Consider the following 13,013-nt stretch of genomic DNA (forward strand, 5'->3'; position numbering starts at 1 on the left):
TACCGCATTATACCGCACCCACGTAATCACTTGCTGGGGAGGCCGTTCGATCACGGACGGCCTTTAGATAGGGGAATCGGGGATGATCTGCTCCTCTATATCTCGGACCCACAAAGCAGCATGGACGGAATCATCGCGCTCCTGAAAGAGTTTGGAGCCTTCTCGGGCTACAAACTCAACATGAGCAAAAGTGAGATCTTCCCAGTACACCCGCAAGGGGGGGGGGGGGGGGGGGGCAGCACTAAAGGGGCTGCCGTTCAATCAAGCCCGACATAAATTCCGCTACCTGGGGATCCAAATAGCCCATGACTGGAAAGGGATCCACAAATGGAACCTCACCAGCCTGACGGAGGAAGTTAAAAAGGACCTGCAAAGATGGAACACACTCCCGCTCTCCCTCGCGGGGAGAGTTCAGACGATCAAAATGAACGTACTGCCCAGGTTCCTCTTCCTGTTTAGATCCATTCCAATCTACATCCCCAAGGCCTTTTTCAAAGCGCTGGACAAACTCATCATGGCGTTCGTATGGGGGGGTAAAAATGCTAGGATCCCAAAGAAGGTTTTACAAAAAACAAAAACCAGGGGAGGGCTAGCCCTCCCGAATCTACAATTCTACCACTGGGCAGCAACAGCCGAGCGAGTAAGGGGATGGATCCAGGAGCCAGAGGCTGAGTGGGTGCGTGCGGAGGAGGCCTCCTGCATGGGAACCTCCCTCCGGGCCCTCGCCACGGCAGCACTCCCATCCCCACCCAAAAAACACTCCAGCAGCCCAGTGGTGACAGCCACCCTCCAATCCTGGAACCAACTGCGGCAGCAACTTGGCCTGACCAAAATGTCGAACAGGGCTCCCATCTGCAACAACCATAGGTTCACACCAGCACTGACTGACGCCACCTTCAAAAGGTGGAGGCAGGACGGGGGGACACTGACAGTCAGGGACCTATACACGGACGACAGGATCGCAACACTGGACGAACTGACAGAGAAATTTCAGCTAGCTGGGGGGAACGAGCTACGGTACCTGCAGCTCAAAAACTTCCTACGAAAGGAGACAAGGACGTACCCACAACCGCCACGACAGACACTACTGGAAGACCTACTGGACGCAAGTATCCTAGAGAAAGGGAACTGTAGTGACATGTATGGCCGACTGGTAGATAGGGACGACACCGTACTGGACGCAACAAGAAGGAAATGGGAGGACGACCTGGGGATGGAGATAGGGTGGGGACTCTGGAGCGAAGCACTGCATAGGGTCAACTCCACCTCCACGTGCGCAAGGCTCAGCCTGACGCAACTAAAAGTGGTACATAGAGCCCACTTAACAAGAACCCGTATGAGTAGGTTCTTCCCGGAGGTGGAAGACAGATGTGAACGGTGCCAAAGAGGCCCGGCCAACCACGCCCACATGTTCTGGTCTTGCCCCAGACTCGTGGAGTACTGGACAGCCTTCTTCGAGGTTATGTCCAAAGTGGTGGGAGTGAGGGTGGAGCCATGCCCGATAGTGGCGGTCTTCGGGGTTTCAGAACAGCCAGATCTATTCCTGGGGAGGAGGGCGGACGCCCTTGCCTTTGCCTCCCTGATCGCCCGCCATAGAATCCTGTTTGGCTGGCGGTCAGCAGCACCGCCCAGAGCTGCGGACTGGCTGTCCGACCTCTCGGAATCTCTCCAAATGGAGAAAATCAAATTTGCCATCCGAGGGTCGGACGACGGCTTCCACAGAACGTGGGAGCCATTCATGCAACTGTTCCGGGACCTATTTGTGGCCAATGTACAAGAGGAAGAATAGTCGGGGGAAGGTAGCGGGAGGGGGGGGGCTACAGGTTCGGTACGGGGGTTCGATGGCTAGCTAAGGCCCAAAACCAAACTAAATAAACATGTTGAGGGGGGGGGGGGGGGGGGGGGGCGGGCGCAGTTACTACTACGAAGATGCTTACCTGTAAATATGTATGTTAATTTTTGCGTGTTTGTTTGTTTTTTTTGTTCTTTTTCTCTCCTAACAATTTGTAATTTGTTCAATATAAAATATGAAAACTGAATAAAAACATTTATAAAAAAAAAGATAGGGGAATCGCACCCGTTAATTGTATGGAGATTGGGCTTATGTGATGGTTATTGGTTTCTCGCCATGGATTTCACCAAAGGGAGCGACCGATTAGATCGCAAACAGATCGGCACCTGGCGTGGTTCTCGATTTTGGCCTCGCCCCGATCTGACAGCCTCTCGCTTGAGCACAACATGGCCATTAAATGGCACGCAAAGAGTGTTTCCTTTGCGACAAGTGCAAAACTACATCAATATAAGATCGTCACCAAGAAATCAAATAGAAAATTCAGAAGAAACCTTGTTATCCAAATTGGTGAGATTTATTGAGATGAATAAAAATACATTTAAGGGGAAGCTAGAGAAGCATGTAAGGGCAAAATGAATAGAGTGATATGTAGCTAGGGTGAAATAACAAAGGCTGAGAGGAGGCTCAAGCTAAGCATAAATGTCAGCATGGACTGTTTGGGCCAAATGGCCAGTGCCTGTGCTGTATGTTCTACAGAATATTTATCCCTTAACCCATGTCCCTAAATATCTGGTAATTTCTCTATTGCTCTTTGTGGGGTCTTGCAGTGTACAAATTGACTGCCACATTTCTCAAAAGTATTTTAAGAAACCGAATTTGTAGAGACTTTACACCAGGTTGTATGATCTGATTAAATGCTTATTCGTCCATTATTTGAAAGTCAATAGAAAAGACGGGTGTCAAAGGAAACACTTGCTCCCCAGTGGTGGAAAGTAAAAAAAACAATAGCATCAATAACAACTCAAGACATCTAGAACGCTGTTCAACCGAGGTGGTGTATTTGAAGTTTAATTCCTACAACTCACCCATTTACCAAACTTACAGTCACTTCTCCTTTGGTTCAGCATCTGTTATCAACAATCTTTTAAATGCTTTGGCCATTTTTATGCAGTAAAGATGCTTTATAAATACAAATGTTGTTGGAGTCTCTGCAAGAGACGCCTCTCCGACAGTTTATCTCATAGGTCTATCGTATTTTATATCTATCAGGCTGAAAAGGAGACTTCATAGGGAAGATAAACAGATACAGCACCACAATAACATGAAGCAAATCATTATGGGGGCCAGAAGGAAAAACAAACAGAAAAGATTATTTGTGGGGTATTTCATAATCAGAAGGATAGAGAATTTTTTTGCAGCTGCAACAGGTAGTCCCAAAAAGATCTTTCACCTCTCAGGTGGTAAAGTTAAGTTAGGAACATAAAGGAGAAGACGGGAAGGCTTTTTTTAAAAAGGAGGGTAATTGGCCAGCAGATATGCCTCATGTCCAAACAAAAATATGAAGGAGTTCAATGCAAGCGTTTCGAGTGGGCTTCAGTCTAGAGTCTCAGTGGTTCTCAACCTTTTTTAACCCATGGACCCCTTTTCCTCTTAATTTTTTTTGTGGACCCCATAGCCATTCCACAGAAAAAAAAGCTTCTTATATTTTTCACTAACAAAAAAGTAAAGGAATTGTATCAAATATTAAAGAAATAGTAAATGATTATGCTTTATTTTGAAGGAAAACTAATTTATTGCAAATAAACATATTTAACAATTAAATTCTACAGAGCATTATGTACACTAGTAAATAATTCATAATAAACCATTTTAAGATAGGTCTAAGTGAGTAATTAAGGCAGTAATACATCGGCAGCATTAACTTCAAAAGGAATTGCCACCCAAGTTGGTATATCCATCATGAGTAGGTCACTAAACCGAGCTTGCATATTTTCATGCAAATTTTCCAAATATTCAGCATACAATGCAAGGTCATCATCGTGCAAATCGCTGCTAATCGAGGTCAAACAAGGAAACTGTTCAAATGCACGATGTCTGATATTAATTTTGTACAGCGCCAGTTTTCTCAGAAAAGCAGTAATAGCACCTTTACTGGATATGAGATCAGAATGTTTTCCTTGGAGCTGTTTATTAAGTAAATTGATTTTTTCAAATATATCAGATAAGTAAAATACATCACATTTAGCTGCAAGCAGTTGTTCTCCAAGCTGGGTGTTAGCCAGAAATAAGACAATAGAGTCCCAAAGTTCTGTAAAACGATGAAAACAATTCCCCTTTGATAACCACCTCACCTCAGTATGCATTACAAGGCGTTCAAACTCTTCTCCATTTTCTCTGCAGAATTCGACGCTGTCAAATGTAAAGTTTTTTTCCTTCTACTTGATTGCCATAAAAAATTCATAGCTACATGAATATTTCTACTTTTAGTATTTTAATATGGTGTAGATTACTGTACAAATTTAATTCTCAGTAATAACAATTGTTCTGAAGTAGAATTGCTCTGTGGACCACTAAAATATCACCGTGGACCCCCAATTTGGTATTTTTTTTGTGTGGACCCCCAGTAATGTTACCTCGGTTGAGAACCATCTAGACTAAACATTCGACATATGAATTACAAGCAGAAGTAGACCACCTGGCCCCTTGAGGCTGTTCCGCATTCAATAATATCATGGCTCATAGAATAACATCATAGAATCATAGAATCCCTCCAGTGAAGGAGGCCATTCAGCCCATGGAGTCTGCACCGGCCCTTGGAACGAGCACTCTACTTCAACCCACACCTCCACCCTATCCCCGTAACCCCACCTAAACATTTTGACACTAAGGGGCAATTTATCGTGGCCAGTCCACCTAACCTGCACATCTTTGGTCAATAGGAGGCAACCCACAGTGGGCAGCAGAGCAACACTGCTGCCTCACAGCTCCAGAGACCCAGGTTCAATTCTGACCTCGGGTGACTGTCTGTGCGGAGTTTGCACTTTCGCCCTGTGTCTACATGGGTTTACTCCGGATGCTCTGGTTTCCTCCCACAGTCCAAAGATGTGCAGGTTAGGTGGATTGGCCATGCTAAATTGTCCTTAGTGTCCAAATGTTTGGTGGGACTACTGAGTTACGGTGGAGGCATGGGATTAAGTAGGGTGCCCTTCCCAAGGGTCAGTGCAGACTCAATGGGGCGGATGACCTCCTTCTGCACTGTAAATTCTATCAAACCGGAGCACCTGGAGGAAAACCACTCAGGCACGGTGAGAAAGTGCAAATTCCACACAGTCACCTGAGGCCAGAATTGAACCCGAGACCCCGGAGCTGTGAGGCAGCAGTGCTAACCACTGTGCCGCCGACTGGTCTGATTGTAACTTGAACACCTCATTTCTGTCTACCCCGGTAATCTTTCACTCCCCTGCTTATCAAGAATCCATCTAGCCTTAAAAACATTCAAATATTCTGCTGCCACCACCTTTTCAGGGAGAGTTCCAAAGATGCACAACCCTCTTGATATCTGTCATATATGGGCGGGATTCTCAGTTGCCCGCCGCCGAAATCGGGAACTGCAATCGGGCGGAGAATGGCTCCCGGAGCTGAAATCAGGGCAGGTGCCGGTTTAACACCGGGACGCGCACCGCTCGCAGTCGCAACCCCGTTGCAATGTCATTAGCTGGGCCACTAGCGATGCTCCACCCCAGATGGGCCGAGTTCCCGACGTGTGGTCTCAGCGGTCGGTAGCCTGGTGAGCCAGCTGCAGAGAGAGAGAAAGGGTATGCGGACAGTGTCCAGCAGTGCCGCACTCGGCCGTGGGGGGTTTCTGCCAGGACTGGGGGGAGTGGTGGGGGGTGGCCAGGAGGTGGGCTCTGGGGTCAGGGTGGCTGGGTATATGGTCCAGCACGGCCGTGCCATCTTTTCTGGCATGATCTGTGCGTGTGTGGGGGGGGGGGGTGTAGGCCTACGCATGGCTGCATTGTCAGCCCTGGGGACCCGGCGATTTTCCAACCGTTTTCCGCGCGTTCCGTGGGTGTTTCATGCGGCGCCAGTGCTAGCCCCTCACCGGTAGCAGAATAGGTGAGAATTTTGCACCGATTTTCCTGCTGTGAAACACCACAGCTCCTCCGTTGGTGTCGGCACTTAACCTCCGGAACGAGAATCCAGCCCAAGTTAAACAGTGACCCCTAGTTCTAGATTCTCCCACAAGAGGAAATATTTTTTCCACAAAAGGAAGACCTCAAGAATAGTAATCTCTGAAATGCATATGATACCATGTTCTTGGCTATTTGTGCAAAAGACTACAGATACTAATGGACGATTAAAGAAAATTACACAAAATGGAGTGGTTCAGATTTCTTTGGGGAAAATTCTATGAAAAGTAAATGTGTACAGAAAGGATTGCGCTCCTCTGAATCCAATTAGCAACAATGATCTAATGGAAAGAATTAATTGGACAATCAGCATCTTGGGGACACAACTGAGTTGTAACTTAACTGACCAGCCATATGAATACTGACGACAAGTGGTTGGAAGCGTGTACTCCATGGCAAGTAGCTCATTGGTTGAGACCTCAGTGTCCCAACAATTGCAGGTTTCAAATCAGAACACGACAGAATACCATGACACATCTAGGATATTGCAACCATGATTGTCAACAACAGCCAGCTTGTTTGCATGGGCAATAAAAAGTTCACTGTAAAATCTACATAAGTTGCACAGTAATGTGAATTGTTGCATTTAAAGGCATGGGTGCATATACAGCGAATTACACAGCTCTCTGTGTGAGGTACTCTTTGGGTACACTGGTTTGAACGATTAATTTACAGTTAAAATTGGGCCCTTTAAAATCTCTGTGGACCAAGTTAAGGAATAAATAGGAGTATACACAAATCTGGGTGTCCTTTACAGGCTGGTAGATTGAAAGAAATTGAAGAAGGAATGTGTTAGCAGTTCAGAAATATTTGTAGAGAGACGAAAGGCAGTAATAATGGCAGACTTGGGCATTGTGTAGGAGGTGGTTTAGGTGGGGAGGGATCTATAGAAGAAATTCAGGATTATTTTTGACCTAGTACATGACAAGTTCTGCAAGGATCCATGCAATACTAAACTTGGTTCTGCTTAATGAACTATATGCAGGTAGCAGAAAAACTAGACATGGGCTACCATAACAAATTAATTTAAAACCCAAAATAGAGAAACAAAGAAAAAGTCAAAAAGAAAATTGACTAAACAGAGTACAGCAAATTATAGAAAAATGAAAGAGGACTTTGCCTGGGTAAATTGAAGGTAATGCGGGTAGAGTTTCCTTTATCTGTAACTCCGAAAACCAAACGCGTCCAAAAATTGCACTTTGTCTGAACCTCGTCAACCTTTAGCACAGGAAGTCTAGTTGTTCGTTTGTACATTTTTACCTTGTGTCTTTTCTGATGACCATCTCAAAAAGGAACATTTATTTATTATTCAGTGATACATCTTACTTTCAAGCCATTTAATTTACTTTGGGCTATAGCTGGCCTAGGCTTAGGCAATTGTAGTGTAAGTTTACATGCGGTATCCAAAAAAACAAATGATTTAAAATCCAAAATGCAATCGGCCCCATAGCTTTCAGATCAATGATACTCAACCGGTAATGTGCAATTTATGTACAGATTTTACGGTAAGCTCTTTTTGCCCATTTTCTCTGCTGCTTTGCAAACAAGTCACTTTTCAGCTGGTATGCATCTTAATATCTGAGCTATGACATATGGTTTAATTTTTATTCTGCTCATAAGCTCATATAACCTCTGACCTCTTGTGCATATTTTTCATTAGCCTGATGTTTGTTCTGAACTTTGTTCTGAAACACATTTAAATTTTGTAGAACATAGAACATACAGTGCAGAAGGAGGCCATTCGGCCCATCGAGTCTGCACCGACCCACTTCAGCCCTCACTTCCACACTAACCCCGTAACCCAATAACCCATCCTAACCTTTTTTTTGGACACTAAGGACAATTTAGCATGGCCAATCCACCTAATCTGCATGTCTTTGGACTGTGGGAGGAAACCGGAGCACCCGGAGGAAACCCACGCAGACACGGGGAGAATGTGCACAGACAGTGACCCAAGCCGGGAATCGAACCTGGGACCCTGACGCTGTGAAGCCACAGTGCTATCCACTTGTGCTACCGTGCTGCCCAAAATAAAGTATTACTGAAGGTTATTCCTCAAAGTCCATTTTAAAGCAGGAAGCACAGTTTTATCAGGCAGCCAGTCACATAGCACAATTTCTCTCCCATTCCAAGTTATTTTTAAAAATTATTTCATGGAATGTGGACCCATCCTTAATTGCCCTTGAATTGAGTGGCTTGCTAGGCCAAATCAGAGGGTATTTAAGGGTCAACCACATTGCTGTGGATCTGGATTCACACGTAGACCAGGCCAGGTAATGTTCCCTAAAGAACAGTAGTGCCATGGTGGGATATGGGTCCCCAGATAACTAGTCCACTGATGGTGCCACCGCACCCCCTCCTTCCCATACCCCCATTTCAACAATGGAACTGCAAAAAGGAGCACTAAGAGATTCCTAATTGCTCTTTTTTCTTTGTTGATTGTGGCAACTGTGAAGTTATTAAGAACCCATTCTGGAGGAAGGAATGACTGCGTGGTCATGGAACCTACTCCATCAAAACCCGTAGTCTACATTTATGTGAACATAAGAGGGAGAGCTGGAAGGTTTTGTTAGCAGCGACCATACTGCCATTGTGCACCTTATAAAGATTGCAAATAAATCAGTGTCAATAAGGGCAACATGATTTTTTTTTAAATTAATTCACAGGGTGTGAGTGCTGCAGGTAAGGCCAACATATATTACTCATCCCTAATTGTTTTTGAAAAGGTGGCGAACCACCTTTCTGGATATAATGGAGTAGTTTGCTGGGCCATTTCAGAGGGCAGTTAAGAGTCAACCATATTTCTGTGGGTTTGGAAGCACACAAATGCCAGACTGGGTAAGAGTGGCAGATTTCCTTTCCTAATTCACATTATTGAACCAGATGGGTTTTTACAACTATCTTGTGGTTTCATGGTCACTATTAGTGTGCTGGTGTTTTACTCCAGGTTTTCTTTTATTATATTCAAATTTCCTAGCTGCTATGGTGGGAATTGAACTCATGTCCTTGCACTATCAGTGCAAGCCTCAGGATTACTACTGCAGTAGCATAGCCATTGTGCTATTTCACCCCTGATAATAGAATCCACGTTGTACTTTTCCATCTTGGATTCGAGCAGCCATCCACCATTGCCTGCAGTATTTCTGCTCCTAAAAGGAACACCAAGTTTAATCTCCAGTTTTGAAACTTGCTCCCTTTGACACAATCACTTTCAATTTTAAAAGATGTGCAGCATATGTTTCTGCAGTGGCAGAATTGGCAGGGTGGTGGTGGGGATTACTGAGGATAATTGCAGCATTGGGGGAGAGGTCTACTTCCTCACATTGAAGAACCAACATTTTAATCATTTTCATAAAAATTAGCTTTCAAGTTTTGGCATGCTAGCACGTTAGTTTATTCCCCCTCCCCGCCCCAACATGCTGATTTAGAGACTTTCTGTAAACACATCAGACGTTCACTCAACCATTTCCGTTCAGTCCTAAATAATTTGTGCTGAGGGAAACTCCATACTGTAACTTTTCCTGTCTATTAATTTGGTGGAATTTCCAGGACTAGAAAATCCATTCAGCAACTTTCTCTTTGTATTACTCATGAGAAAATTCCAAAAGCATTATTCAACTAAAGGGCCTTAAATATGGAAAGATGTTCTACAATACTTAGGATTTCTTGGATTTCATGTCCTGTCAAAACTGTGTTTGCTGAATGCAAAGTGTTGAATTACTGTGCTTCCATTGCTGTGGGGATGGCTGAGCTGGAGATGCAGGTTACCATGAAATGAAAATTGCTTATTGTTACGAGTAGGCTTCAATGTAGTTACTGTGAAAAGCCCCTAGTCACCATATTCCAGCGCCTGTCCGGGGAGGCTGGTACAGGAATCCGAACCGTGCTGCTGGCCTGCTTGGTCTGCTTTAAAAGCCAGCGATTTAGCCTGATGAGCTAAACCAGCCCCATGAGTACATCAATGCAAATAATGCTTGTGTTTTTACAGAGAATGTCAATTCAGGAGGTTGAGTAAGCTTTTAAAGGCAGATGATCCCTAGAGAAGGGGAAATTGGAAGATTATGGAGATATTAAGGCAGCCTTCTATGCATTAATATCACTATAATTCTCACTTTCTCCCCTCCCAACGGAATCGTCTTCCTTAAGATGCTTACTCGACCTCCCGTACTGATATTCTAAGCAATTGCATTGATGTGATCACCATAACCTGCATCGCCCACCCCATAACCTGCATCGCCCACTCCATAACCTGCATCGCCCACCCCATAACCTGCATCGCCCACTCCATAACCTGCATCGCCCACCCCATAACCTGCATCGCCCACCCCATAACCTGCATCTCCCACCCCATAACCTGCATCGCCCACCCCATAACCTGCATCGCCCACCCCATAACCTGCATCGCCCACCCTATAACCTGCATCACCCACTCCATAACCTGCATCGCCCACCCCATAACCTGCATCGCCCACCCCATAACAAGGACAGTACTTGAACTGATCGCTTCCCACCAACCACGCATCTAATGTGGTAGCAACAAACACAAATTAACAAGCCATGAAATCCATGAACTAAATATTGCAGTGTTTTTCCATATTAAAGGCATTTTAGTTGAATTAATGTTATAATTTGGAATATCCTCTAAAGGAACACAAAGTGAAAATGAACAAATATGTTTTTCCTTTGCCTCTTAACTATTATCAAATTGAAAAAAAAGTTACAGCAAGGAGTTCCCCCTCCTCCACCCCCAAAACATAGAACAGTACAGCACAGAACAGGCCCTTCGGCCCTCGATGTTGTGCCGAGCCATGATCACCCTACTCAAACCCACATATCCACCCTTTATCCGTAACCCAACAGCCCCCCCTTAACCTTACTTTTTAGGACACTACGGGCAATTTTAGCATGGCCAATCCACCTAACCCGCACATCTTTGGACTGTAGGAGGAAACCAGAGCACCCGGAGGAAACCCATGCAGACACGGGGAGGATGTGCAGACTCCGCACAGACAGTGACCCAAGCCGGATTCGAACCTGGGACCCTGGAGCTGTGAAGCATTTATGCTAACCACCATGCTACCGTGCTGCCAAAACAGGAATGAACAGAAACGGTCAACTGATTGAAGTGAGGTTAGACTATGTAATTTGATGTGTTCACTGAAAGCATGCATTTGGGAGTGGGTGGGATGAAATGCCAAAACCTGAAAATTCACATTGGAAAAAGTTAAAATGCTGCTTCTGCCAATCCATGTGCACAGAGAATGTTGGAGTTATCTCCCCAGCCCCTCCTTATGGCAGTCAGCTGTACCGCTAGGCACGCTTCCCGGGCTTGTGGCTTAGATCAAAGTTCAGCTCAAGCCCAAGATTGGGTGCAGTGTCTTTTCTCGTCAGCTTGTATCCAGGTGTCTCTCTTGTGGGGACTGGCAAATTAATTCGATTGGAATTTGAATTAGTTTTTTTTGGAGCAAGCGAGGAGATGGGTTAAGGGCTGGCCTAACCTGAGAAAGGAGTAAAAATTTTGAAAGAAATAAGACGTACACGGGCACATACCTTCCCAGATCAAGTGGTGATTGTCAAAGGGGGCGTGAGTTTCAAAAGTAGACTCTTTAGTGGAGCCTGCATTCGGTCCTGGAACCCTCGCACCGGTAAGGACATTAATGTGAAAATAACACTGACCAAGAGTCCCACCCAGACTCGAAAAGTTGGTTTGTTTTCTCTCTCTCGCCACAGATGCGGAGAGATTTTCCAGCATTTTCTGTGCTTGTTTAACAATACCACAGGCCATTTCCTAATAAGGAGTCGGTAAACACGCGGCGTTCAAAGGTGATCGACTGGACTGAACCCAGTTTACTTTATAATAATCTTTAAAGTCTGCGCAAAAATACTGTGCACAGTTTAACCTGTTTGACTTGGCCGGCGCCTTTCCGCCACGCACAGCTGAGGAGAGGGAGAGAGAGAGGCGAGAGCCTCGTCCCTCAGCTCAGTGGCGGCTCCTGACAAGGGTTTCCAAGCAAAAGGCCAGAGTTTCGGAGCGCCTGCTTGCTGGAAAGACGGTGCGGGGAAAGAGGAACAATAATCTGGACCATAATGTAAATCAACACAATCATGCCTTGTAGTCTGAGATAGTTTTTTACAGTATCAAATGCAGAATGGGATGCAATATATATATATAAAAAAATAACACCCCAATTACCTGTATGAATAGAGCGGACTGCATAAGCGACAGTGTGGTGAGAGTTAGCGCAAAGATGCAGAATAGAGGGTTCATCCGCCCGCTTTCCTCTCTCTCTCTCTTCACGCCAGTGAGTGTTGGGGCCGCGGGCTGGTATTCATGGTGCCGGCAATGTGCTTGTAAATCCCGCTAATCTCCACACAACACCTCTCTCTCTCTCTCTCTCCCTCTGTCTGTCTGTCTGTCTCTCTCTCTCTCTGTCTGTGGATCTTCCGCATTGACTGAGGGAACACACACACCAGATGGGCAACTCTTTACAAAGTTGACAGCGGGCGAGATGAAGCGGCAGCGAAGCAAGTCCCTGATGGAGCCGAACTCACTGGAGGTGTGGGCGCGAGAGCACCCTCTTGCCTGCTCTCTGTTGACAGCTTGTCACCCTCCCCCACTCCTTGTGAAAGTGAAAGTTCAAACCCTCGAGGCACACTGGTGGAAAGAGAAAGTTCAAACCGTCTGTGACAAAAAAGTCAAGGCGGCCCCATAAAATGTCGCATGTTTCGCGCCCAGGCGGCTCAGCCGCCAGCCACCAATTCCCGAACATCGCCAGAGAGCGGGAGTTCCGATGAAAGATCAGCGAGCTTGAAACATAACCCTGTCGGTCTCTCTCTCTCACTATTTCCACCGATGCTGCCAAACCCTCAGCGGAGATACCGGCGTTGGACTGGGATGAGCACAGTAAGAAGCCTTTCAACACCAGGTTAAAAATCCAACAAGTTTTTTTCGAATCACTAGGAGCGCAGCTGCTTCCTCAGGTGAATTTGAGGAAGGGGCTGCGCTCCGAAAGCTAGTGATTCGAAACAAA

General features: G+C 45.6%; 1 protein-coding gene across 3 annotated transcripts in view; it reads right to left on the reverse strand.

The window, feature by feature from the left end:
* LOC119963391 (interleukin-15-like) overlaps nt 1-12,736 on the reverse strand; it is a 66,564-nt gene extending 53,828 nt beyond the window's left edge. For all 3 annotated transcript variants that reach the window (XM_038792450.1, XM_038792449.1, XM_038792448.1), the window contains exon 1: nt 12,176-12,736. In XM_038792450.1, the coding sequence (XP_038648378.1) occupies nt 12,176-12,250 (75 nt within the window). In that variant the 5' untranslated portion in view covers nt 12,251-12,736. The remainder of the gene's footprint in view (nt 1-12,175) is intronic.
* Nucleotides 12,737-13,013: the final 277 nt, after the last annotated feature.

The sequence above is a fragment of the Scyliorhinus canicula genome, chromosome 3, assembly GCF_902713615.1.
Source record: "Scyliorhinus canicula chromosome 3, sScyCan1.1, whole genome shotgun sequence".
Lineage (NCBI taxonomy): Eukaryota > Metazoa > Chordata > Chondrichthyes > Carcharhiniformes > Scyliorhinidae > Scyliorhinus > Scyliorhinus canicula.